Here is a 27,055-nt window from a genome sequence, read left to right as displayed (position 1 = left end):
ATGTACCAGGATGCATTGCACACAGCCTTGTGGAGGTTAGAAATTAAAATCTGCTGCGGTTACTTTTATTATTGGACTAAAACGATGTAAAATGGACATAAATTGAATAACTCTACATCTGAGTAACATGAAGCTGTGTTGTGACATCACCGGCTAAACGTAGCGTTACATGAAACACACACACACACACACACACACACACAGTCGCTCATCTCCGCTCTTAGTCTGTTGGTCTTGGTTCTTTTTACCAGTTTATCTTCAGAGAAAGTCTCCAGCTCAACTCTGTCCTAAACTTTGGTGCACTGCAGGGTAGACAGACTTAATCGGGTTCTGTTGCCCACAGCAACATCCAAAAAAACACAGGCCACACTGAAAGTAATGGCCACAGAACGATAGTTTCCCTTGAGACATTGAAAAATGCATTGTTGTTTACAGTAATTTGAATAAATATGGATAAGGTTGAACATTTAAAGTAAGACCCAGATTGAGTCTTTAACTTGTTTTTACTCTCCAGGAAATTGTCTGTCCTGCACGTTGTTTGGAATTAGGTCTTAATGAGACGGAGCACTGGGAAAGTGGCTTGACTTTTGTTTCTGCTCTAATAGTTTGTTTGTTTTCTGGGTCTGATTCCTCTCTGGCAAAGCAACAGACGAAAGAAAGTCAAATCTCGGTTCTGCACCGTTGTTCCTTCTTCCTCAGGTCAACCACAAAAATGTACAAATTTCAAAACATTTCCCCTGTGATACGTCTGAAGGTAGAGCCTATAAAACCTGGCACACCGCTGAGGAGGTGGAAGAATATGTTCACAGCAGAGGAAGCTGCATACCTGCTCTTAGATTCATGGGGGTTGCGTGGTTCAAATCCATCAACACTGTCTTCTCAGGATGTGAGGCTCCCACCCATCAGCCCGGCCATGATGGATAGGAGTGAACAGGCCGGGGATTCTTCATCACATTAAGATACATGAAGACTTAGAGCAGCCAGTAACGCTCTGGCCAGATTCTGAGCTTAGTCCACGCTGTGCGACACAGTGGGAGGAATTTATTCCCAGAGGACAAACTGGTTAATTATCAACACTCCTGCTTGAATTCCACAGGTGATAATCCGAGGTGTGTCACGGTGATGAATAGGTTAGTGAGGGGGAGCATTTTTTACCAACAGGCAGTTTTTGGGAACGTGAGTGACCTCGTCTCTTATTCCTGTTGCTCCTCTCTGACCTGCTCTGTCCTTCCTTTGTCCATAAAACCTCTCCACTCATTTATTAGACGCCTAATAAACTGAATTAACCTTGTATTTTAGTAATATACAGTGTAAATTAAACAAAACCTACAGAAGATATAAAAGTAATGGGGGGAGAAGCTGACACTCCTGTTTATTATATATAGGTCAGTGGTTATTTCTGTTGTCTTAACCTCAGCCTGTACAATAAATAAATAAGTAAATAAATAAGTAAATAAATAATAAATAAGTAAATGCCTGCTGTTCATGGACATTTTGGTCTTGGTCTGTTTTGAAAGTCAAGACTCTGAAGTTTCTGATCCACTCTAAGTGGTTTTGTTCTTGACTAATCAAAGTTGGACCACAGTTAAAAAATAACAGGTTGTTGGGTTCACTTGAATAAATGTGTCCCTTGTATCAATGAAATAACCATAAAAGAAGAAAATTGAATCATGCAGCATTTACTCAAACACAACTCATGTCCAGAGCTGTGACTGGTTCAAAAGGCTGCACCCAGAGGCTTAAATGCTTTCATGATTTACAAGAATTGTCCTTAAAACTGAATTATCCTTGGAGAAGCTGCAACAAAACCACACACAAACACAAATACTGATGCTGCTCTACTATATAGTCACTGTACTGGCATTCTGTAACCGTTAGACTGGGAACTGTTTTCCTGTAATAAGATTCACATCATTTGGGCCTGAGCTGCCTGACAGCGATTAACAGTTAAACGGTGATTTCTTGGTGGGCAACAAAAACAGAAACAGACCGCTTCTCTGGCTCCACACACACTTGTTTACTTCATCGGGTTTCAGAACAGCTAGAAAACAGCATCAGTCCTAAACGTTAATGCTGAAAATGAGTGAATGAGTCATTTTAGTCGGGATTGTTTTGGATAAATACTAAGAAGGAAAACTTTTTCCCACGCAGCAGTTATGTGTTTAAAGCTCTTCAGTGTGTGTGTGTGTGTGTGTGCATGAGTGAGCTTCTAGTAAATGCCATCCACTGCCCTTTTTAAATACGTATTATATCTTTCTGCTGAATGATGTTTCCTGCAGACCAAACCTCCATCGCTGCCCATCCCACAGCCTCCAGTGTCTAGGATGGATGAGGTCAACATCGCCAGAGAGACAGGTGAGTCCCACGACAGTTATTTTTTTAAGAAAGCTCTTCTTACTGTTTTGTATTTGTCAAATGCTGCAGTCGTTCTTCAGTTTATATATCTTTCAAAGACACACAATAGATGTCAAGCTTTTACATGCCGACGCTTGACTTTGCTCTTTGTAAAGTGTTTTATGACTCAGTGAGTTCTCATTCCCTAAACATGCACAGTTCAACCCGTTAGAAACACATTCACCGACAAATGTCTCCATCTAGTGGACAACACGATGTGCAGGCTGCAGATTCTGTCATTGTTCAAGGATTCAAGGATTTTAATTTGAGAGAGAGAGAGAGAGAGATACAGAAGATATAAAGATACCAAGTGAACAGTGTAGATAAGAACAAAAAATGGCAACAAAGCAGCACGAATTGTTTGTGCAAGGAGAATGTTGCAGAATATTGTTCATGTGTTTTTCTTTTATTTTGTGTGTCCAGTCTAGTTGCATTTTTATTGGTGGAATCACAACTGATACAAAACAGATTTGGGTCCAGTCTGAACAGCTTCAAGCTGGCTAAGATCACTTGTAACGCTGCTACTTGGTAGATGACTGAATGAAAACATTACTCCTCCACAGACTTAACTTGTGTTTTGTGTTGTGTTCAGCCAGTGACTCCCAGCACATTTCATTTTCTGTGGAGTCCAGACCCGGTCTTCTTGGGTCAGCAGGTGGGTCGAGGGAAGTTAAACACGGACAAAGCATCCAAAGTTTTCACTTTTCACTTTTCTGACGTTCTGCTCGCCTCATGTGAACTCCTTATACGGGACCTCACATGGATTTCAAATGCATACAACCAAGGAACAGATGCATATATGTTTCTACCTGATGGTTTAGGTTCCATGAGTGGTGGACGTGTTGAGAGAAATGAGAAATGATATGGTGATGAATAAGCAGCAGGGCTGGTGTTGCAGATATGTGAAGGAAACTAATGCTACAATGTGTGGCGTTAGTTTGTCCCACACTGTTGTGTCTTTTTTCTCACTGAAATATTCAACATGTCCTTTCGGGGGACATTTCACTGTGCATGTGAACAATTTTTGTCGTGGGTGACTTCTACACAACTGTAGTAGAAGCACTGGGATTCTCGCTGCATCAAACAAAAAGTCCTTCTTCTCCTCTTCTTCTGGGAGCAGGCAGTGTCCTCTTCATTGTCATGGATGAATCCTTAATCATTTTTAAAAGCTTTTTCACAAGGAGGAAGCTTTAGTCGTGATATTAATGACTTGTTGTGGTTTCCAGGGCCGTCTGGGGGTAAAGGAGAGAAGGGCGACAGAGGGGACAGAGGAGAGAAAGGAGACAGGGGTCCTTTTGGGCCGAAGGGAGATGCAGGATCCAGCTCCAGCTCACGGGGTGGAGCCCGTGGAGAGAAGGTTTGGACCTTTTTTTATTTTATTTATACTTTTTGTCCTCGTAGTTGGCCTGAACCCTCTGTCACGTTCCCAAAGGAACACCAGAGGGCGCTGAAGGTGCTTCTGTGATATATTATCAAAGTGTGTCTGTTTAAATTGGATTCTGATAAGAAGCTGCAAAAAGACCCAAAGGTCAATAAATGATCCTGGCCTATATCTGTCATTATGAATTAGGACATTTCTACTTAATTTAATGAATTCCTGGTATTCCATCTTAAGGGCTTCGGCCAGATCAGTGAAATGGAAATTTCAATGCGTCAACCTAACTTCACAGTATGAGTTGTACAGTGGTGACTGGACCTCTCAGAGTTGAGTTTACTCATGTATTTAAGGCAGATTTTGAACTTTAAGTTCACAAGTTAAACCAACCTGATTTTATTACATTGTATATGTGCTTTTATATTTGGAAAATCCTCCATAACAGGAGTTTTCTGTCACTCTGCATGTGAGAAGGGTTTGATTTCCACCAGTGCAACAACTAATTATCATTAACTCAGTTTCAGGTGCTTTCAGTAAAACTCTGTGACCTCAGACAGACTGTGGATGTTATTGGTACTGACTCCACTGTCTCTTCTCATTTCAGGGAGAACCAGGAGAAAAAGGATCAAAAGTAAGTTTCAGATTAGCTCTGTTTTTATGGCTCATTTTACTTTTTTTGTCCCATGTGAAGGATTGAGTTATTGTAACTCACCGAATGTCACTGAATTAAATAAAAATTATTGATGCAGCTTCCTCTTCATCTTCAGGGCAGTGCAGGATTTGGCTATCAAGGAAAGAAGGGTGAGCCCGGCCCCGCCGGCCCCCCCGGACCCGCCGGGCCTCCAGGTCCAGCCACTGAGTACTCAGTTGGCCGTGACGGCTCAGTTGTTTCGTCAGCCTCTGGACCCCAAGGTCCCCCTGGACCATCGGGAGCCCCGGGCCCCCAGGGACCACCAGGAGCTGATGGAGAGCCGGTTAGTACAAACAAAATAATAATAATAAAAAAAATTAAAACACTTAATACAATATTATTGTGTGTTTGTTTGTGTGTCCGGTTCATTCCATTTAAAAGGATGAGAATAATCTCAGTGTTTTATTTATTTATTTATTTAGTTATAGATGCCTCATTCAGAAATGTTCACTGAGGACTCACATCTTTTTTTATTTTTTCACAGGGTGATCCTGGTGAAGATGGAAAAACTGTGAGTTAGACTTTTATTTGTTTGTCTTGTTCAACACCAACAATAATGTTCATCACTTGTTTACACAATAATGGATTATTAAATAGACACCGATTCTTTAGTTTTTCTGATAAAATAATTCACTCTAATACTCTGAATTTAATGCAGGGTCCTGAAGGACCTCGAGGTTTCCCTGGAACCCCCGGGGACCCCGGACCGAAAGGAGATAAGGTCAGATACACCAGAGTAACAGAAGAATAAATTGTAAAGAAGCAAAACCACGGGTGATAGAACGTGGCCTGACACATACCTTGTCTAATGAATGTTGTACACACAGGGAGACCGTGGAGATGGTCAGCCTGGACCCAGGGGACCCCCAGGACCTCCAGGACCCCCAGGACCAGGCTTTAGATCTGTGAGTTAACTTTGGCCCATGTTTCATGTTCCTGACTTCCTGGTCTGTTAAATTGAACCGACTGCTCATGATGTGTTCCAGACCTTTGTGGACATGGAGGGTTCAGGATTCCCTGGTCTGGACTCTGTTCAGGTGAGAAGAGTTAAAATGTTCCTGCTCTATGTTATTACTACGATGACATTTATAAATCTAATGTGTATATTTTGCTTGATGTAGGGACTGCCTGGTCCACCAGGTCCACCTGGGCCTCCTGGACTTCCTGGTCTTCCAGGTTCCTCTGCAGGTACAGCGGTGAGTTCTGGGGCATTTGGACCACCAGGAAAGGACGGAGCCCCTGGTCAACCTGTGAGTCTCAACACCATCAACCAGATATAAGCAGATATGTCACCAAACCTTCAGACTGTCTGGACTCTGATGGTCTCACCACATCAACCACTGCTTTGTCTTCAGGGTTCACCGGGTCCACCTGGTACAGATGGTCTCCCAGGAGCTCCTGGTCCCAGGGGAGAAAAGGTGAGGAGATATATTCTATCACTTCAGCTACAATAGTATGACGTGTTGATAACGTGTAGTATTAACCTCCCATTTATCCTGTAACTCTGTCATCATTCATGTTGTAGTTTAAATTCTCTGGGTTCTATGAGGTCCAGGCCCAGCTAGACCAACTCCATTATAAACACAGCAGCACACGCACAAACAGAACAAAGAACGGTCCAGAAACACAAATCAGTCTTATGTTTCACCACTCATTAACATAGCTTCTTCACTTCTAAATGTGCTGAGTGTAGCTTGTGTAGGTGGAATCCAGTCCTGTTGTTAATACTTTATCCTGTGAAATAAACACACAGGTTGACACTTTGCCTCTTCAACAATTTAAAACCTTAGAGACCTGCTCAGTATTTTCAGGCCTGAGTTTGTAGCTTCATTTATCCATCGCTGATTGTCACTCTGGTTCCTACAACAGGGGGATTCTGGTGGCCTGGGTCTTCCAGGAGCAGTTGGGGAGAAGGTGAGAATTTAGAGTTTCCTTTTCTTCAGTTTTAAACGTCCACAATTTCAGAAATTGCCCAGGTGAACCTGGGTTACTGGACCTCTGTGGTCTTTAGAAACCCAGGATGACACTTTGATTATTTCCCTGTCCCTTTAATCTTCCATCTTTCTTATCTCAGCAGTCTGCTGCCTCACTATTAATCCGCCTCCTTCTCTCCTAAATCTTAACATCTTCAGGTAACTAGGCTCCAGGATGACAGTCCTCAAAGCTTTTCAGCATGGAGCCATTCTAACAAATGTTTTTTCTAATATATTTCTAATATCACCTGTGAGCTGTGTTCATTTAACATTTGGTGACACCTGAATTCATTCACTCATTTTCTTTAGCCGCTTAGGTGAAATGTGGGGGTACACCCTGGTCAAGAATCAGAACATTGGGCCACGTTTGTGTACAACAGTGTGTTACGCTGTGGCTGTATATGAACAGATAACTAAAAGCTGCGTGTTAGACATTGTGTGCATTGACGTTCAGTGAACTGAAGAAACCGACAGTAACATCTGTATCCGTCTGAATTTCATTGCATCCTACAAGGGAGCTCAAGGAGAACTTGGTTTACCAGGACCTGCTGGAGAGCCTGGACTGGCTGGTCTGCCTGGACCCATGGGACCAGTTGGACCCCCCGGGCCACCTGGTCCTCCAGGACCAAGCTTCAATGTCGGATTTGTAAGTTCTCTTTAAGTTAACAGAATTCTGTGTTTAACAAAACCTCTAATGTCTACTGTCACAACGAGTTTAAACTATTAAGTCCTCAGTGTGTGTAGAATATCTTTATCTACATAAAGTGTATTCTTCAGTCTCTAATTATTAAACACACAAATTTATTATGTTACAAGAAGAGGAAGATTTCAATTTTAAAATCTTGTGTGAGTGCATTCTGAAAAAGATGTAAAAAGGTAACACATCTCAAACCTGCTGCATCTCACTGCTTATATAAAACTTTAACCTTTATCAGTGAGGTCAGCCCTTTAATTTAATCTGGAAATACATGAGGAAAGACGGAGGAAACCTGGGAACCAGGTGGTGATTTATCACAAACTCCTTGTGTTTGTATGTGAAGGACGACATGGAGGGCTCTGGTAGAGGTGTCACCAGTGGACTTCCTGGTGTCAGAGGACCACAAGGAATACAGGTACATACGTTCATGTCAACTTAAAGTCATGTATATTAACGTCTGTCATATATCTCTGCTATGTTAACTAACATTAATTTTGTGTGGATTATTATATTTGTGAACATATAAATAACCAAGAGAAATGTTGTGTGCTTTCAGGGCCCTCCTGGTTTACCTGGACTTCCAGTGAGTACACAGAGAATATTTCTAGTAACATGTCATATCATAAATATGTCACAAATATTAAGAAATAACAAAGAAGCCTGAGGTACTATTTATTACCTGGGACTGAATGTAAGTATCTAAGGTAATAGGTGAGTGTGTCCTCTGGACCCTCAGGTTTGGAGATAGATTTATTCATGATGCCAATATCCTTGATGTTACATTTTCCGCACACCTGTCATAATTTTGTTTTTTAAATCTATCAGGGTTGAAATAATGAACTACTGCATGTTTATGGCTGAGGGGAAAAAATGTCTAGAAATAGAAATTATCATGAGAAAAATAACAAGCACACAAGCAGAACTGAAGAAAGCTAAAATAAAACTGAAGTAAAGATGCAGAAAGCAATGAAATAAAAAGTAAAAGTCAACATATTATAGGTTTGGTCCTCTAATACCACAGGCTGGTATTAGAGGTAAACCACCAGCAAACAGTATCTGCCACAGTAGCTGGAAAAAGATTTTCATATGCTATTATAAAGAAAAATGGATAATAAATTAAAATATATACATAAATAATATATGTATATATATTTTCCCCATGCACCTCATATTTTAATTTTATTTTTTTTAAATATATTTATTACTCATACTACCTCTGTACAGTTTAGTCATGTTTACATCCTCCATGGACGGTTTGGATAGTTCATACATTCATGACAAAGTTATTTGTGTATATTTTGTTTAGTTTTTTTGTTACTTAAACTGTCTCATTCTAACATGTCATGCTGCTAATATTGTTGGTGGTGCTGTCAGTATGTGGTTTGTCTGTGACTTTATTTTTGTGCGTGTTTTCTTTCACACTGATCTAACTTGACTTAACTTAACTCTGCAGGGTAAACCCGGCTTGTCTGGGTCACCAGGTCTGAAGGGCAGTGCAGGTATTCCAGGAAGAGATGGGCTGCCAGGACTGGACGGTTTCCCTGGACCTCCGGTAAAAAAAACGAACACAAAGAACTTCTTCTAGATCTGAATGAGACTGATGTTTCATGCATGTCATTAAAATAGTGTTAACATAGATACACATGTGATTTAACAGAGTCATGCAATAGTATGTAATAGTAAATTTAATTTCACCTGTGAATGAAATTCTCTAAATCTCTAAATTCACCATGTTATTTAACAAGTTCATCTGTGTAGAAATGATGTGAGCAGCAGTGCTTTTATTTCTTTTTTCTTTATTTTTAAAGGGACAAAAGGGCGACAGCGGTGACAAAGGAGAGACGGTAAATATCATCATTAACATTTCTCATTCCAGCGTTTTTACTGGAAAACAACGCTACGTTCTGGATTAGACAGTTACTTATTTGTTCCTTTCGGCTGTTTTAGGGTGAACCGGGTCGAGATGGAGCCGGACTCCCGGGTCCACCAGGTCCACCCGGACCTCCAGGACAGATCATCTACCAGACATCTGACAATGTAAGAAACTAAACTCAGGAGGTTTCACTGCAAACAGGACATGAGCAGAAAGATGAAACTACTATTAACTAATCTACCTCCTTGTTTTAACCTCAGATCATTCGTTCATACTAACTTAACCCATAAATAACTGCTCATAATTATATATAATTCTTTTTGTTTCATTATCTTGTGATAGTAATATCACATTAGTCCCTGATAATATCTGTCTTCACTCCATTCTCTACAGTTAGACGGTGTTGCTGGAAGAGTTGGGCCTCAGGTACATAGCAAAGTTATTACACAACACGACAGGTCTAGTACCAGCTACACACTACAAGTAGTATCCAAATACAAGTTAGAGTTTGAGGCTGTGGTTCATAAGATGTATTTCACTGAACAACACTTTGACGAGTGCTCACCTTTAGGATCAAGACCAAGATTTACATCACATGGAGCAAATATAGACGTCACTGTGACTGTGTTTGATCCTTTTAACTAGGACAAGGATAAGATGTGTGTGGATTAGTTTAGACACCAGGGGGGTCAAACTCATTTTAGTAACACAACAACATAATAACATATAAATGATGACAACTCCAGATGTTCTCCATGTGTTTTAGAGCAAAGAAGAACAAATAAATCTGGAGAACTAGACCCTCTGACGTTAGTCTAATGGAGTTAAACTGTGTTTCTGTTCCTGTACAGGGTGGGCCTGGTTTGCCTGGTCAAGCTGGATTTCCTGTGAGTCTTCATGTGCTCCTTCATTTATTTACTCTTCTCTTAAGACCGTGGACATTATTAAGCTTTAAGCTTATATTTGCTGTATGTTACTGCGTATGTTATATCTGATTATATCAGCATGAACTGATCTATTGGACCAAACAGCTTCCGATTGTCAAATGACTTTGATCACTTTGATCTGTTTTAAATTGTGTGTGTGTGTTTTTTATGAATCTTTCAGGGTCCTATTGGACCTAAAGGTGACAGAGGAGAGCCCGGTCTTCCAGGCTACGGAGTGAAGGTAAAGTCTAACTGGATTCTTTCAGATTTGGACTCCCTGCTCATGGTCTGGGACTCTCTCCTCTCATTGACTCTGTGTTGTCTTGTTGCTGATGTCCAGGGTGAGAAAGGGGAACCAGGCTTAATAATTGGACCTGATGGAAATCTTCAACATCTGGAAGGACTGTCTGGGCCCAAAGTGAGTCTCGATACTCTTTAACGTTTGTATTCATGTTTGTCTGTTTGTCTGTTTGTTGTGTTTGTCTGATTATGTTGATACGTTCACCCTTAGTTGTGGTTTAGTTTTTGGAGTTAATCGTATTTTTGTTGATCTAGGGAGACATAGGACTTCCAGGACCTGTTGGACCTCCTGTAAGTGTTTACGAATTCATTCATTCGTGTTAAACTATGTATGTTTTCTCTCATATTGTCTTATTTGCTGTGATTTGTCGCTGTAGGGCCCGTACGGTCCTCCTGGATTAAAGGGGGAAATCGGAATGCCAGGAAGACCAGTAAGTGCTGAACCCTTCTTGGACCTGATGTTTGTCCATTTTCATAAACACATAAACACATTTTACTCATCACATTCCTTTTCCCTGTAGGGTCGCCCTGGGGTTAATGGATACAAGGGAGAGAAAGGAGAACCAGCCACTGGCTCAGGCTATGGCTACCCGGTACTATCAACATGAATACCAACACCTTAGGAAGGCAGGCTCAACGCTAGCTAGCTTCGTTTTGTTCACATCGATTACTTTTAACCTTGGTCCTAGTGATGTAGGATTGATACTGAAACATCGATACGTCCGATACCAGGTCTTTATGCTCTAAAATCGATTCTCAAATCAAAACATCAATACCTCTGATACTTCAGTCATGGGAGGTAATGTAGGAACACAGGGAAACGAAACTATTGAGTTGTGGCAACACAACAAATCTTGTGAAACACAAACTCAGTTAAACCTCAACACAGAATATGAGGTATTTATGATGAGGACAGAAGAGGAGAAAACAGGGTCACAATTAAGATTATTTTACTTATTGAATTTTTTCTCTATATACTTCAGAGTTTAAAATAAATAAATACATTACTCTGATGTCTTGTATTCTTTGTATTCCAGCCTGAATTTTACTCAGTATTGGGTCAGAAATGAAATCGGTGGTATCGAGGTATCGTGTAGGGCTGATACTTGTGACACAACCCTAGTTTAATTATTCATTATTGTTCATGGTGAATTGATTCCACAGGTGTCTTATAAGTTAATAATTGTGTAAGAGCTGAAGGCTAAACTAAGTGTCCAAATTATCTCGGCCACCACCGACTAAGTCTAAGTCTATATTTTAATAGGGAGTCCCTGGTCAACCAGGACCACCCGGACCACCTGGACCCCCTGGACCAGCCATTCCTATAGACCGCTTCAGCGTGAGTGCACAAGATCCCAAACCCCATGTGTTGGACATTCATACGTAGCAGTGAAAGTTTATTTTATCCCATGTACCCTGAGCTGAATCTCTTTCTATCTGTTCATAGCGCTATGATGAAACTTCAAGGAATTACCCCGGTATGACATCAGTCCCTGCTTACTGTACATTCTCTGTTATTTTATCACCAACACATAATGCTCCTCCAGGAGAGGGATCTGGATGGAGAAGTAAAGTAACTGTAACACAGGGAGAGAGATTTGTCTGCATAGATGAAAATATAATATCATACTGTCAGTTTGATGCTGCTGCTTGAGCTGAAATAGTTCTCTTCTGATGGATGAATGATAAAGACAATGGAGAAACATGGTGATAACAGCCGTGCAGTACCATTTACACTTATATCATTTACACGTACATCTATAATTTTGGGATGTTAAATGTGTTGTATTCTCTTGTAGCGACTAAAGGAGAAAAGGGAGAACGTGGTGACCGTGGACTTCCTGGGATCCCAGGTAACTCCTGCAGTACTAGTAATACTATACGGTCAAAGTTACCATATATTAAATATATACTACTTAAACACCGTCTCTTTTTTTCCAGGAACTGCCTCTGATTTTGATATTTACACATTCAAGGTAAGCAGCTCATCATTACATCCTTTACACCGCTGGCCAGTTTTAATAGTGTGGCTTTATAAGAAGATAAGAAAAACTATCTCTTTACCAACAGAATGGGCTGAAGGGAGAGCAGGGACATCCAGGTGTGAAGGGAGAAAAAGGAGACCCTGGTGGTGGATATTATGACCCACGTGTTGGTGGTGTGCAGGGCCCACCGGGGCCTCCAGGCAGTCCGGGCCTACCGGTGAGTAGTTCTGTAGTAGTAGTGAGAGTGAAATGTCTCAGTTTGTATTTACAGATATATCAGACCACTGCCAAACATTTACACCTGCATGTTTGACAGAGATCTTACTTTAATTTTGGGTTTTTATTTGATGCTAGGGTCCAAAGGGAGACTCTATAAGGGGGCCCCCTGGACCTCAGGGACCACCAGGGTCACCAGGGTTTGGTTACGATGGACGTCCAGGACCTCCAGGCCCTCCAGGACCCCCAGGGTCCCCCTCACTACCTGGAGCATACAGGCCCAATAACCGTAAGCACCATTTTCTTTGTTAAAAAACTAATTTAACCCCCCAAAAATCATATTGATCATTAACATTATTGTAATTATTAGCATTCATTAATACACACACTAAGAAGTTCCAATCCCTTGTACCAAGATCAAAACACATTAGAAGCCCAGTAGTCCAACTGAAAACCAACCAGCAGGCTAGCAGTTAGCTACCAGCTAGCAACCAACAAGAAGACACCAGCTAACTAGCCTAGCTAACAGCAGTAGGCTTTATGTGGCACATCATTGGGGTTTTCAAGTGGGCATCTCCCTTCACTTCTGTTTGGTTACACTACCGTCTGCTATTTATGTGAGGACGTCTAGAGAAATGCCCCTTTAAGCTGTTGACAAGATAAATCTTTGACAAGAGATCTTTGAATTTCTAGCCATCAGTCTCCCAGGACCTCCTGGCCCCCCCGGCCCACCGGGAAACCCTGGTCACTCCTCTGGGGTAAGTGCATTTTACAAGAAAACATTCTGTGCCTGAGAGTTTTGTGATAAAATATGGAAAAAATATTTCTTAGTCTTTTTTTTTTATTTATATATATATATAAAAAAAAGAAGTTGAATCTAGAGTTGATTTGTTTTCCACAGGTGACAGTGTTGCGGTCGTATGACATGATGATTGCTACAGCCAGACGCCAGGCGGAGGGCAGTCTCATCTACGTCATAGACAGAGCAGACCTTTATTTAAGAGTGCGAAATGGACTGCGTCAAGTCATGGTATAGTTATCTACTTTTCATAGAGCCTAGAACAAGAATTTACACCATAGTGGAGCTTTAATACAATTAGTTGGCATCATATCATCATATAAATTTCTGAACTACCTCCCTCTTCCCCTCCAGCTTGGAGCGTACAGTCCCTTCTTTGGAGACCTGGTAAGCTCCACAGAAAAGTAAATTAGAACATGTGTATTGTGACAAACAGTGAATGCTTGATGACGTCCTGAATCCTGAATTATTCTCCTTTTCATGAAAAGGAGAATGAGGTGGCAGAAGTCCAGCCGCCGCCTGTGATTCTGTACCCCCAGTCCCAGGACCAGTCCCACAACAACGGAGCGGGCCGCTATTCCCAGGGAGGTCCTGTTGTTCGACCCATCGAGCCTCCGCCACCACGCCCCGTAGACCCCAGATACCCTCCGCACTACGACCCTAGATTCCCGGACCAGAGACACACAGGTCAGACCGATGGAAGATTAGCCACCAAGCAGACTGAGGGCAGGTACCCTGTCACTCCACAGCGACTACCCAGCCCACCTGTGGTAGTACCGGCCAGCCGAGTCGAAACGTCAGGATCAGGAGTGAGTAGAACTGAAGCAGCACAAGATTTAAAAAAATATCAAATTACGTCATTATGAAGGTTACGTTGGTATCACCCATGAACGAGAGCTGGACAGTGGACAACAAGATGGTTTCAATGCAGCCAAAACCATCTTATAATAAAAATAAATCCACCTTTCTTTCATATCCTAAATAGTAACGTCATAGTAATCATCATTTCAAGTGTAGTATAGGTTCAGGTTAACACGAGGAGGGACAAGCTCATACCAGGAGCTCTGAATAGGGGAGGTGGACTGAGATATAGTAATATAAGTTAATATTTTGTTGATATATTTTCAGCCCTATTCGTACGGGATTAGTTTTATCTGGGAACCTCCGGTAATTTCTAATAATCAGGAGATCATCTGTGATCTTAATTCCGTGAAAATTGTCCATGAACTATTCGCCCATTTAGACCAGGAATGAAACCATTAAATCAACCATTAATATGTAAAGTAATTAAAACTGTCTCTCTAAAACTGATCCATTGGGATGAAGCGGAAAGTAGCAGAGCCACAGAAAGAGAACGTGAACTAGAGTAAAACACAGAGTTTATCTGTAAATGTAGCACATGAAACACAGATGTAGGGGTAATATCTGAATCACAGGACGGCCTCAGGTCAAACTCATCCGTTGCGAATAGGGCTTTAGTGATGCTTTGCCATATCAGTGCTATGTTAACAAAACCTGTCTTACTGTCCTCACCAGCTACACCTCGTTGCCTTGAACGCCCCACAAACTGGTAACATGAGAGGAATCCGTGGGGCCGACTTCCTGTGCTTCCAGCAGGCTCGTGCTGTGGGTCTGAAGGGAACGTTCAGAGCCTTCCTGTCCTCCAAGCTTCAAGACCTTTACACCATTGTCCGCAGGTCGGACAGGGACAGCTTGCCTATACTTAACCTCAAGGTAACCACTGAGAAAGTTTAGAGAAAAACTAGTCCTCGTTGCTCAGTGATCTCATGTATATAAATGTTTGTGAAGGCTCAGTTCCATTAGCATCCCAGTGAGATGATGTTCCTTTTCATGCAGGACCAAATGTTGTTTAGCAACTGGGAATCTGTCTTTGGAGACAGCGCCAGCAAAATGAGGGAGAACGTACCAATCTATTCCTTTGATGGGAGAGACATCCTCAGGGACAGTGCATGGTGAGTTTCTGTTAAATATGCAAAATTATATTTGCACCAAAAAGCTTTAATGCAGCACCCTGTGGACTCGGATGCAGCTGTACGTGTAGCGCCTTTGTTTCCTTTGCTGATTAGCAGTTGTTGTTTGTTCTCGTTTACCTCCAGGCCTGAGAAAATGGTCTGGCACGGATCAAGCAAGAAAGGCCACAGGCAAACAGACCACTACTGTGAAACATGGCGGGCGGGCGACCGTGCTGTGACTGGTCTGGCCTCATCGCTACAGAGCGGCCACATCCTGCAGCAAACCTCCAGCAGCTGCTCCGGCTCCTACATCGTCCTCTGCATTGAGAACGCCTTAACGTCACCCTCCAAAAAATAAATCCCGTCCATCCTGCTTTTTTGTTTTTTTTTGTTTTCCTCCTTCCAGGCCCAAGTTAATTTTTTTTTTTTTCCAAGCACACAAGTTTTGTTCTCTTAATTTCGCAGATAACACAGCTTGTGACCATGTGGCTTCCAATGAACTGGCCCTGTGGCATTTTGACTGGCAGGGACACTTTGCATTGTCAACTCCTCCCCTCGAAAAACGCCAAAGAGGTGGGTCAGACAGAGGGGGTGTTGGTCCTTTTCTCGGGGGCATTGGCACATATTTCCTTCAAGGGGTGGAACAACAGCAGAGAAGCTAACAACGCTCTCAAATTGTATCCCATTTTTAAGAAAAAAAAAAAAAAGAAAAAAAATCTGTATATTACATGTTTGTTGTCTGTGTTCTTATTTTGACGTTATCAATGTTTTACCATTTGAACTGTTTTTAAAAAAAAATGCTATATCCATCCTGGGTTTTTAAAATTGTTTTGTCTTTTTTTTTATTTTAGGCATTGATCATTTCCAATTTCAGTTTTGTGGGCGATGATGGGTTACAACAAGGACTTTTTTAAAAATTTAATATGATAATAGATATTTATTTTTAAATGAAGTTATGTAAGGACAAAAAAATTAAAAAGTGCTAAACACACTCATTTATATTCCACGAAACCCAGAACATTTAATTCCTTACTCAAAATAGCCTCTGATCAGAAATTGTGCCTTATTACCCATTTAATTTTTATTCATTGTTCTGCAGATATGCATGTGTTACAGTAGGTTTCCCCACGTGCATTAAAATACTTGTGCTTCACACTAAATTTAAATGATCCGTTTGGACGCTGCTGCAATAAATCCTAAATACAGAGGGCAAAATTGTTGATTCTAAAATGATTATTTCCCACTTTTCCACCCTATTAAATGTAAGTAGGCTGGAAGTGATGAATCTTCCATCATGGCTGTTAGGGACAAAAGGTATAAGGAGGAAGGTTTGACAGTGGCCTTGCATTCAGTTCAATTTCAGAAACTAACTTGACTTTAGTGCAACTGATGTTTTGACTGATCCTGTGGACACATTTTTTTTTTTTTTTATAACAAATCGCGCTGTACTTTTCTTCCCAGGCACTGAATTAAAGTCTTTTTCAACCAGTAATGTGACGTAACGTACACTTGTCTGATGAATTCTTGAATCTCTTAGATGGTGACACTGTGACCTTGATGCACTTCACAGCTTCAACCAGCAGCTTCATGTCCTGGTCATTCCCCTCCACCCTTCACCATCCGCTCTAAGATAATTCAGTAAATGAATTAGAGCTGGTAACTGTTTATCACCTACATTGGAATGAACATTGGAGTTTGAGAAGCATATCCTGAAGATTAATAGGTTGACTATACTATTGTACAAATACAGGGGGCGGATAGATTAAAAACAAAAAAACAAAACACTATAAAATGTCTTGAATTTTAAGTTAATTAAATGTATTGTTGGAAGCTTCATTATGTTCAGTAATACAGTATATATGAAGTCGTATTAAGTCCAAAGAGTGAAACGTAACTCACGTGACGTCCTCCAGTTAACGTCCACTGTTGCTGAGAAGATGAGATTGAAATAAAAGCAAATAAGTGCAATGTTCACCTTTTAACTGTGATGCTGACTGTGGTTTAAGAGTACAAGACAACTGGAACGTATCAAGATTCATGTGTTTCAAAATGAAGATTTTAGCCACTCATGGATCCGCTGGCTGTAGGTCTAGAAGTAAAGGGATTTTATAAGAGAACAAAATTAGGCCACCAGTCATCTACGAAGGCTTCTACAATCCTCTTAAATCTCTTCCTGAAAGTAAGGAGGTGTTTGAGATGATATTCGATTAAGAAGATTAACTCCAGTTAATCAGCGTTGGCCTAAATTGATAGTTACTTTGAAATGTCAACCGTAAAAGAGTTGTAACAGGAACAGACTGTATCGTCTTTGCCGGTAAGCTATAACCATGTGATAAGTAATAGATCACATTTACAGCATTGAGCAGAATGACATGTTCATCAGTAGAGCCAGAACAACACTGATGTATTTGAAATGCTGAGGGGTCGGGGGGGTGGGGGGGAGGGGGGGTGTATCAAAGCAAACATCCTTACGCCTCCAGGTATAAACCTAATGTGACATACACTGGAAGCACATGAAGACATTTCACAGCAGTAAAATGGTCACACTCTATATACATGTTCATGCATCCCCGTATAAAAGTGAAGGAGATGTGCATGTAATGCAAAGGGCCAGTTAGAGAAAACCAATAATTCAGGGCTCAGCACATGAGACGTTGAGTCGAGGAAATCAAACAGGAACACCCACAACAATTATTTCTGAGCCAAAGCTGGACTAAAACCTTTCTAATCCAAAACACTTGTTTGGCCTGATTGTGTAAATAGTACAAAGTTCCTCAGATTGAAGCACTGAACACTGATCTAACAAATCAGCCCCAGGAGCATTGAGTGAGTAGCCACTGTTCAGAGTCGCTATGGCGGCTGGAAGAAAAACCAAAAACCCTCCTGGTCTCTGCAGCTTAGCTTTGCAGCAGCACATAGAAAGTCAATGCAGATTTAATGTAAACATTACAGCTTCTGGTTGACCTATTACGTCATATAATAAACAACTGGAGTCGTTCATGCAGCAGAACGACATTTAAACAACAACCAGGTGGATAATAGTTCAGCTCTTTAATCTCGTAGTAATGTGTCACTACTTCTGGTGCAGATAGGTGGCGCTATTCCTCAGGTGGTTCCTCTACTGGCTCTGTTTACCTTCTTCTTCTTCTGTGACCGGCTTTATTGGGTGATTTTGTTCTGGGGTAGATTAGTCAGATTAAGTCGTATACATGCTGGAGAACATCTGTGTCCGTCTCATTATCTGAGTGTCTTAATCAGATGAGCAGATTTTAGTCGGAGTAATTCATTATTTTCACGTGCATGTAAACGTATGTTATGTTTAGACCTTGTGTTGACATCCATCCTGGCAGGTGACCAGCTTTATTTAGTATGTTCACACTTGGCTTTAACATGTAACATGTACAGTCACTACACGAGCATCTATGTCCGTGTTTCCAGGCTCATGATTATTATTGTAGTTGTTCTCAATCAATAATTCCAAAAGTAAGATAAGACAGTACTTTATTGATCCCCAGTGGGGAAAATCAAAAATCCCATAATGTATAATGATTTGACCCCTTCAGTACATGGCCAAACATAGACAGTGCTGTTAGTTTATTTGAAGGTACAGCTCTACTATATGGGTAATGTTTTACTGTCATGGTCCTGAGCAACATTAAATCGGATAATTTCCCTCAAAATATGATTGACTTTAAACTTCGAGTACAATAATTAGTCATTTCCCATCCGGCAACATTGATCCAACAATCAACAGACTCACTGATTAACACTGATCCATCCACCTCTCAGCTATTTACTACGTTTTGGTTGTTATAAATAAATTCCTTCCTCCTATTTACAACAACAGAGTATCAGAAGTGATGCTACAGTGTCTAAATGTTAACTTTCTTATATGGAATCATGTTCTGTACTGGTCCACACTATCACGTCTGTCCTTGACAACTTTGAGGTCAGTGTCTTCCAAGATCCACATTTTAATAAAGTTATGGTCAAATAAGGATTAAATTATTTGGAGCCTGAAGGCATCATCTTTAGTGGCATGTCATTTAAATGTATCCATGCTCCCGCCCCGTAATAAGCGGGACACCCTAAAAATAATCAGTAAATACAGTCGCTTCCCACTCGATTTCATCAAATCTGCCTGGCGGCCTGCGACGGCTATAAGGCTTATATTCATTGACTGGGGGGCTCAGCAGTGTCCCTGGATGAAAAATAAACTAGCCTCACACTCATGTCCAATTCCTCAATGTCACTTCTGGTTGAGGAAATCTTCACAAAAAAAAAAAAAGCACATATAACTCAGTGAGTGGTGTATTATCTTTTTAAGTATTCTTGACTGACGGAGCTTAGAGTGGGTGGGGGGTGGCGGGGCTGTAATAACCCACAGCTGCAAAGCGCTATCACACTGGCTGCCCGGGGACAGCTATATTTAGTGGGTCCTAAGTAATAGCTGAGCATAGTGCGATGATCCAGCGACGGTAATGATACAACAAGGTGACAACCAGATATTGAGCGACTTAATTACGCGCGGGGCGGAAACGAAAAGCCACAATTGTCAGATCTGTGGCCTGTGTTTATTCGTTGGTGGTGACTCACTGTCACATTAACCCAGATCTAACAACGTCTCAGCCGTGGTGAAACCACAGCCACTTTGTTTCGTGACCTTCTACTGCATCTTATCTGAAAGAAGAGATGGCTTTAGTGTGATACCAACCGCACAGGAAAATACAAAGACGACTCAACATGAGTCACTAGTAAATATAATATAATATATTTTATTAATTGTGATGCATTTTGATTCTCATCTTCTACATCACATGAACATTTTCTCCATCAAACTAAAATGTAATGAATATTTGTGCAGCGTTTGTCGTACATGAAGCGTTCACATTCCTCTGACATTTAGACAGATAATGAGTAACACTCTCCCTGTTTTTAAATCCCCTTGTGAATCTTCTGGCATTTAAGTCTATTTTTTTCCCTCCTGTCTTTAAATATTTGATGAGGGGGATGTTATCTAGAGTGGTTATTCCTGGCATCGTGGGGATAGGCTTTCTTCATCATACCTGCGCTCTCTTTTACACTAACACAGGTATGAGGTTCTGATACGTGTTGGTCACTGGGAAGTTTAACTGCATCACTAAGTCCTTACTCTCCAGGACTGAATCCATGCAGTTAAATGAATCTATGTCCGTCTGGTTTAATGCATTCATTTTTTTTGTTTGTTTTTGTAGTTTCTTGGTAACTGACTTGCTGTTTGTCACCTTCTAGGATGTTTTGTGATAACTCCCCAGGTTTGCCACTAACAGGTTTCTAATCCCCGGTCAGGTCTGCAGCCCTGTGTGCACAGTTACCCCAGCAGCCTCACACAGCTCACTACCCCTGGTCATCAGTGCAGTGGCTACATATTTGATTTGACGTCTCCTTCCATCTTCTAATGAATTTTTTATGTCTCTTCCTTTCTCACTCAAACATGGACACACCTCCCATCAAACCTGTTCTGTTAAGATGTAAACGACGACGGTGTTGCCTCTGGAGTCTTTGACCCAGAGTCTGCTCGTTTTTTTCTGGAGATTTCTGTGCTGTATGTTTGATCCTGACTGAGGCAGCGTATCTGTGCGCTGGTTCATAAGATCCTTCACTGTGCTGCGATGATGAGCTCAGTCATAGAAGGGAGAATGAAGAAAATACCTCTGCATGTCTGGACAGTTTTAAGTGTTATATATATATTTTTTTTTCTTTGACATTAACATTGTTTTTCTGCAGAAAACAAACGTACTTTCCTCTGAACTGGCAGTTTGATGCCACATTTGTGCTGGGTATGATGTGATATGATGTGACCTAGACATGGAACAGTTTTACATCATCTGTCCTTTCCCATAAACTCTAAGATGTTTTCATCCAAATACAACTACGTGTGCTTTTATTAATATATCCACAGAAAACAGCTATTCTGTTTTGTTGGGCTCCAGTAGAGGGCGCAATTTGGTTCTCGACAGTTAATAATTATGGGAAATAATCATTAATATCTATAAACAGTTACTACAAGTAGTAAACCTCAGGCCTGCTGAAGATATAGTCTCAGAAAGGGCTGTGAAGTGTGCGTTCAACCACTCAGTGTAAAATCACAACAACAAACAACACAATGTTTATAAAACTGTGTCAGATAATTTAAACTTGACATTAAAACCAGCTGCGCTTCAGCTTTGACTCACAAGCAGATACAGGAGAGAATTCATGTGTTATGTTGGTGTGCAACATTATGCTGCCACCTCCATGCTTTAATACTATGTATAATGTGTTTCTGATGGAATTCTGGTGTAATATCTGTCATGATGTTTGAGTAGAAAAAAAACACAGATTCTCTAATGTAGTGGGAGCAGATTTGATGCAGTATGAATAAATTAAACCTGTAAATCCATGACTGTGTGTAAACACGAAGACAGAAATGTACATGTTCTTATTTGTCTTCAGATTTATGAAGTCACAAATATTTCTACTTTATAAAACTGGTTGCAGATGCATTAGCTGCATTTCCATCTCCTTATTTATCCATAAATGGACAATGTGAGACATATTGGATAAAGTGGCCCTTTATGGCACCTGGAACATATTGAAATGCACCAGTAAACCACCCTGAAGCAACATCTCAACCTCGGAGTGATGCTAATCTGATGATAATCTGATGATAATCTGATGATAATCTGATGATAATCTGTAGAACAGAAGGTTTGCAGCCCAGGACTGGATGAAAAGATAATAAAGAGACAAGCAACTTACGTTTACAACATTAATAACTCAAATCACTTGATGCCATTTATATTTAGATTAGTTTAGATTCTTCCACTATTTGCTGACCTGACTCCATTATGCATGTGAAGTAAAGGAAATCGAGTAAAATATTATTATTTTCTCTCAGATGAGAGAAAATGTCTTTTAATCGGTAACATCATATTAAATGAAGTTCATGATCCAAATCAAATGGTCCATGGTCTGTGAGAACCAGAGAGCAGCACATCTCAAACACGCACAGCTGAATGTTTGTTAGTCCTGTGATAGACAGATGCCTGTTCAGTCCAAGATGATCTCTCATCATCAGTTTCAGAGCATAGAGAATAGAAGGATCATTTTCCTTGAGGACCATTTCCTTTCACAGAGAAGTTATTGTTAAATCAAGTGAACATCGTGGAGAGAAAAAAAAGAAAAACCCCTGACTTCAGCAGTACATCAAAACCCTTCGCTCCTCACTGCTGGATCCACCATCCCTCAGAAAATCCACCTTTCAGCGCCTGTGTTCGCTGACAAAAAAGCAGCAACTGCTTCTTTTTATGCAGCTTTTGACGTAACATCGAGTGTTTTCTTTGCTTCTCTGAGGAGAGCGAGGGCTGGAATGACGACGTGTCTTCCATTCCTCAACGTGACAGATCCCCATTGATCATTTATTACGGCGGGCGCTCGCTGGAGCCATCGATTGAGCGGGAGGAAATAAAACTGAGAATTATGGAAGTGCGGCGCGCTCCGCGGTGAACACACCAGCAGAGGCGCCTGATGAAATTTCACACTCAGCTCCTCATTGTTGATGAGAAGGCTGAGTGTAAAGGTACGCGGCGCCGCACAAGAGACTTGATTACATGGTGGCTGTTGATTGTGAGCACACGCCTGCTTGTCTTGTGTGTTGCTGTCTGGGTCATTTCTTTAAAAGCCTGTTTTTCACTTGCTGTTGTGTTGGGTTGAGTGGCCCACAATCAAATCACACTCCAAACAGGATGGCTTTCCATGAGTCCTTCCGTAGTGTAATTCCTCCAACTGGATGTGAGCTGTTGTGAGTATTAGCTGCCTCTGCATCGATTGGCTGCCTGGACGCCTCTCTGCCACCTCTCATTGGCCGCCGGGAGGAGAATGGGAGGGGAGCACACCCCCGTCCTCCCCCTGTGGCAGAGCGTGTAGATGTAAAGACTCTTTCTGTGGCTGTTATCTGGTGACTCGAGGTTTTGGTGTCTGCCTCCGAGCGAGCGTGTGTGTCAGAGTGTGTGTGTGTGTGTGTGTACGTATGTTGGAGGGAGAAAAGGGATAAAGAGGGAGAGGCAAGCAACGCTCATTCCCCCCTTTAGCCTCCCCGTCTCCCTGCTCCCTGTCACTCCATCCTTCCTCCCCTGTCCTGGACCACCCTCCAGCCCCGCTTTGAGCCGGACCCAGGCTCCCCTCCCTCCCTCCGTCCATCCTGCCCCCGGAACCTTTGACTCTCCTGACTTCTCCGTCCCAGCAGCCTCCGCCTCTGAGAAGGTAAGATTCTCTCCTGCTTCTTCTTCTTCTTCTTCTCTGCGTTAAGGCTGTAAAAGTACTTGCTGCCCTCTTCTCTCTTGCTCCACTCACTCTTGCACGTCTCTGCTCTTCACGTCCTCTTTGCATATTTCTCGTGCGCATATTTCAAGTTTTCCCTGAAGCTCTTCTGCTCCTCTGAAACTGAAAAGTGCAGGAGATGCTGTGAGCGGTGAGGTCACCGTGTTTCCCTTCTTCCACTGATTTTGTGCCTTGATAACAACCTCCTCCTCCTCCTCCTCCTCCTCCTCCTCCTCCTCCTCCCACACTACCCCACTATCTCCGCATCTCCTCTTCATGTCTATTGCAACCTAATATCCTCCAGCTCCCAGCGCGTGCAAATTCAGAGGGAAGTTGTTGTTTTTTAATTCTTATTTTGAGTCTGCCCCGGAGCACACGTTGACGAGGACAACATGCTGGATGGTGGTTATGGAAAATGCATTTCTAATCGATTTGGGAAAAGTGTTTATGTTAGTTGGTGACGCCTATTTATAGACGCTGATGCTTTGGCGAGGCCGCCGTGCACCGGCTTCAGAACACATGACACTGCACAAAGTGTAATGACTTTACGAGGCAGTGACTTGCTTGATTGAATCAAGAAGTCTTTCCAGCAGGAGAACTCCAGTATCAACACGGGCCGTAAAACATTGCTGGCAACAGCAGAGATGGAGAAAAAACTGCTTAGTTCTTGAGCATCCTGTACTTCACGGGGAAGGGGAAGTGGAATGTGTGTGTGTGTGTGTGTGTGTGCGTGCGGCCGTTTGTGCGCATGTCTGTATTTGTGACGGAGACGGAGATACTGGTAAAGTGCTTCAGACGTCAATACTGCCAGCCAAGAGGTTTTAGAGCCGCTTCATCATTTCTGTGAACTGGACCGATCTGAGGAGATGCATCACGGGTGTGGTGCTGCCTTTTACCCCACGAGGGTTTTCATGATGTCAAGATGTAGTTTTCAGCAGTAATTTTATCATATTTGCATTTGAGTACATTCCACGTGCAAATGCAAGATTGCAAGTCACAAATTTTATTTTATCAGATTATGTTCTGTTTGCAAAATTCAAGAAAATAAATTTATTGTTGCTTTTTTTTCCGACTAAGAATTAAATATCCCAAGATCTTCAGTTTACACACTCATAATACCAAGAGAACGTCAAGTGAAAATGAACAGTGTGACGTTTGTTTCTGTGATAATCATTTTCTAATTTACACACAAAGAATGTGAAGGAGAAGAATCAGCGTTAAACAACAACACAATTTAAACACTGGATCTTAGACACTGTGAACGTTACTTTGATTTAGGACGTTCGTGTTGTTTTTTCAGGAGAATTTAAGACGTGATGTCTGCGTTCACACATTCTTTCCTCCAGGTGTCAGCCTGTTTAGTTTATTAACGTGTAAATTACGGCGCAGAGAGATGCAGGTGTTAGTTTCCACCATCGCACAAATGACGATGTTGGATTTAAGACAAATGCTAAAGTCACAGCTGACCATCTGCTTTTGCAAGAACAAAAAAAGACTTTCAGCCATTATCATGTTGTATTTTCTCTTTCATCCGTTACTTCCTGTGTCTCTCACATTCACCAATGACGACGTGACTGTGTTTTACAGTTGTGTCGTCATTGGACTCATTTAATCGTTCCTGGCAAATACCCGCTACCACCTGTAATTCTGAAATAAAAGTACATGTGTGCTTTAATCTCCATCTTAAACTTATTACTTATGAACTGAAATATATTTATCACTTAAATGCTAAAGTAATGGAACAGAAAAATGAAAGGAAGCAGAGTAGTTAGTGATGCCATAAAAGTTGTGCTTTTATTTAAAGATTAAAGGTTTAAGTCTTCTTCTTTTCCAAACATATAACTGATAACTAACTATAACTGATTTGCATAAATAGGAATATAAAGAGAAATATGTCTGAAAACATGTGGTTACAAACTCATTTTAACATTTTACAAAAACAAACATATCACATTATGACTGGTTTAAGTTGCAAAACTTCAACTATTAATATTTAAGGAATTCTTTTTAAATATTACCCAAATTGTCCATTTATTTATGTTGCCCTTGTTTTATATTATATATATATATATATACTTTAACTCCATGCGACATAGAAGGAAGCTCAGGCATTGCAACACAATAATGAGCACGGGAGCGGCTTCCCCGAGCAGGACGACGAGCCCCCACCCTGCTGCTGCTGCTGCTCAGGAAAAGCTCAGGGAAGAACACAACATCCACGGGATGTGCCTGAACAAGCCCGATCCATGAGGGCCCCACCCTGCAGCGAGGACCCCACAGAAACCGAATGATCCGCTGCCAAGTGACAGACACCACAGCGAAGGTGGTCCTGTGTCCAGAGCTGACGGCAGGGGAGGGGTTCTGTACAACACTTATACACCTAAACGTAGGGTTTAAACCTAAGCAACGTATAGACTAATAAAATAACCTAAAATGTCCGTAGCTGTCGTTTGTTGTGATGGAGACTGTTCTCCCATCAGCCAGCGGCTCCTGTGCAGCTCTGTTTAATGCACTTACACTTGCACTCTTACAGTGTAAGCTCTCATAGGAATAAAAAAAAAAAAACTAAAATCCCTCACGGAATGAGTTATTTATGAGTGTGTGTGATGTGTGTGCAGCTCGTGGTTCGTCTTCCTGAGCCACCGCTTTGAGCTTCAGTTGAGCTGCGTGTGGTTAATGCAGACAATGAGCAACGCCCCCCCCCACGTCAGAGCAGTTCTACACTTTCACGTCACGTCAACGTCACAGCTGTCAATCAGTGCGTTTACATGCACAGCTTCATGGAGCTGCGCTCGAAATTTGACTTTCTCAATGTGGTTCTTGTCCCAGTTTACATGCAATGGAGAAAATCAAATAACTGACAGGAACGTGTCCTCCTCCACACTAGGTGGCGATATGCGTCTGGTTGACCTGTTACGTCACATAATAAACAACTAGAGTCGTTCCTGGGACATTTAAACAACAGCCAGATGATAATAATTCTTCTTCTGTGACCTGGATGTTGGATGTTTTTGTTGCATGGGTAATGGAGCAAGTTGTCCAGTTAAAGTCGGATTAAGGCAATAATTTGTTTCTTTCGTGTGCATGTGAACTTACTGAATTCAGGGCACTAGAGGTCTGAACCCTTCATGAGGCCCTCAGTGAAACTTCGAGTGGCATCGTAGGGCTTAAGAAGACTTTGTTTCTAAAGTTTAAATCTTCATGCAGAAAATTACGTTACAGTAACTTCCACACACTTTTTAAAGTGCATCACTGATCTTTTATGCTAGAAATTATGCTAGAAAGGTCAAAAGTACGTCCTGCAATAACAGTCTGGGGTTGAAGTTTAGGATGTCAATGAGTGTCCTACAAATACAATCATACATATAATTACAAGAGGCCTGAGAGTCCAATCGATCTGTTCTCAATGACATAATTAAAAAAAAAGAAACCACTTCATTCACTTCATCAACACTTCATTTGATCGTTCTGCTCTACTCAATGTCCAGACTCTTAATTCAGAATAACTACATA

General features: G+C 41.4%; 2 protein-coding genes across 7 annotated transcripts in view; both read left to right on the top strand.

Annotated features, from left to right (window-relative positions):
- Window positions 1–16,694, top strand: part of col18a1a (collagen type XVIII alpha 1 chain a) — a 62,235-nt gene extending 45,541 nt beyond the window's left edge. For 3 of the 4 annotated variants that reach the window (XM_047601082.1, XM_047601081.1, XM_047601078.1), the window contains 38 exons: window positions 2,280–2,355; window positions 2,987–3,049; window positions 3,621–3,751; window positions 4,374–4,400; window positions 4,537–4,743; window positions 4,945–4,971; window positions 5,119–5,181; window positions 5,288–5,365; window positions 5,447–5,497; window positions 5,582–5,710; window positions 5,816–5,878; window positions 6,330–6,374; window positions 6,948–7,079; window positions 7,474–7,545; window positions 7,687–7,713; window positions 8,584–8,682; window positions 8,939–8,974; window positions 9,078–9,167; window positions 9,397–9,429; window positions 9,855–9,890; window positions 10,111–10,170; window positions 10,270–10,347; window positions 10,485–10,520; window positions 10,607–10,660; window positions 10,751–10,822; window positions 11,494–11,568; window positions 11,677–11,707; window positions 12,029–12,082; window positions 12,171–12,205; window positions 12,300–12,431; window positions 12,569–12,719; window positions 13,124–13,188; window positions 13,332–13,460; window positions 13,584–13,616; window positions 13,718–14,038; window positions 14,766–14,963; window positions 15,087–15,202; window positions 15,347–16,694. In XM_047601082.1, the coding sequence (XP_047457038.1) occupies window positions 2,280–2,355; window positions 2,987–3,049; window positions 3,621–3,751; window positions 4,374–4,400; window positions 4,537–4,743; window positions 4,945–4,971; window positions 5,119–5,181; window positions 5,288–5,365; window positions 5,447–5,497; window positions 5,582–5,710; window positions 5,816–5,878; window positions 6,330–6,374; window positions 6,948–7,079; window positions 7,474–7,545; window positions 7,687–7,713; window positions 8,584–8,682; window positions 8,939–8,974; window positions 9,078–9,167; window positions 9,397–9,429; window positions 9,855–9,890; window positions 10,111–10,170; window positions 10,270–10,347; window positions 10,485–10,520; window positions 10,607–10,660; window positions 10,751–10,822; window positions 11,494–11,568; window positions 11,677–11,707; window positions 12,029–12,082; window positions 12,171–12,205; window positions 12,300–12,431; window positions 12,569–12,719; window positions 13,124–13,188; window positions 13,332–13,460; window positions 13,584–13,616; window positions 13,718–14,038; window positions 14,766–14,963; window positions 15,087–15,202; window positions 15,347–15,560 (3,339 nt within the window). In that variant the 3' untranslated portion in view covers window positions 15,561–16,694. The remainder of the gene's footprint in view (window positions 1–2,279; window positions 2,356–2,986; window positions 3,050–3,620; window positions 3,752–4,373; window positions 4,401–4,536; window positions 4,744–4,944; window positions 4,972–5,118; window positions 5,182–5,287; window positions 5,366–5,446; window positions 5,498–5,581; window positions 5,711–5,815; window positions 5,879–6,329; window positions 6,375–6,947; window positions 7,080–7,473; window positions 7,546–7,686; window positions 7,714–8,583; window positions 8,683–8,938; window positions 8,975–9,077; window positions 9,168–9,396; window positions 9,430–9,854; window positions 9,891–10,110; window positions 10,171–10,269; window positions 10,348–10,484; window positions 10,521–10,606; window positions 10,661–10,750; window positions 10,823–11,493; window positions 11,569–11,676; window positions 11,708–12,028; window positions 12,083–12,170; window positions 12,206–12,299; window positions 12,432–12,568; window positions 12,720–13,123; window positions 13,189–13,331; window positions 13,461–13,583; window positions 13,617–13,717; window positions 14,039–14,765; window positions 14,964–15,086; window positions 15,203–15,346) is intronic. The other variant, XM_047601079.1, reaches the window with a different exon arrangement.
- A 6,457-nt stretch (window positions 16,695–23,151) lies between these two features.
- pcbp3 (poly(rC) binding protein 3) overlaps window positions 23,152–27,055 on the top strand; it is a 44,671-nt gene continuing 40,767 nt past the window's right edge. For all 3 annotated transcript variants that reach the window (XM_047601168.1, XM_047601166.1, XM_047601167.1), the window contains exon 1: window positions 23,152–23,485. The gene's annotated coding sequence lies outside the window, so the exon portion shown is untranslated. The remainder of the gene's footprint in view (window positions 23,486–27,055) is intronic.

This window comes from Mugil cephalus, chromosome 12, assembly GCF_022458985.1.
Source record: "Mugil cephalus isolate CIBA_MC_2020 chromosome 12, CIBA_Mcephalus_1.1, whole genome shotgun sequence".
In the NCBI taxonomy this organism is placed as follows: Eukaryota; Metazoa; Chordata; class Actinopteri; order Mugiliformes; family Mugilidae; genus Mugil; species Mugil cephalus.
This window is presented reverse-complemented; position numbering and strand designations above follow the sequence as displayed.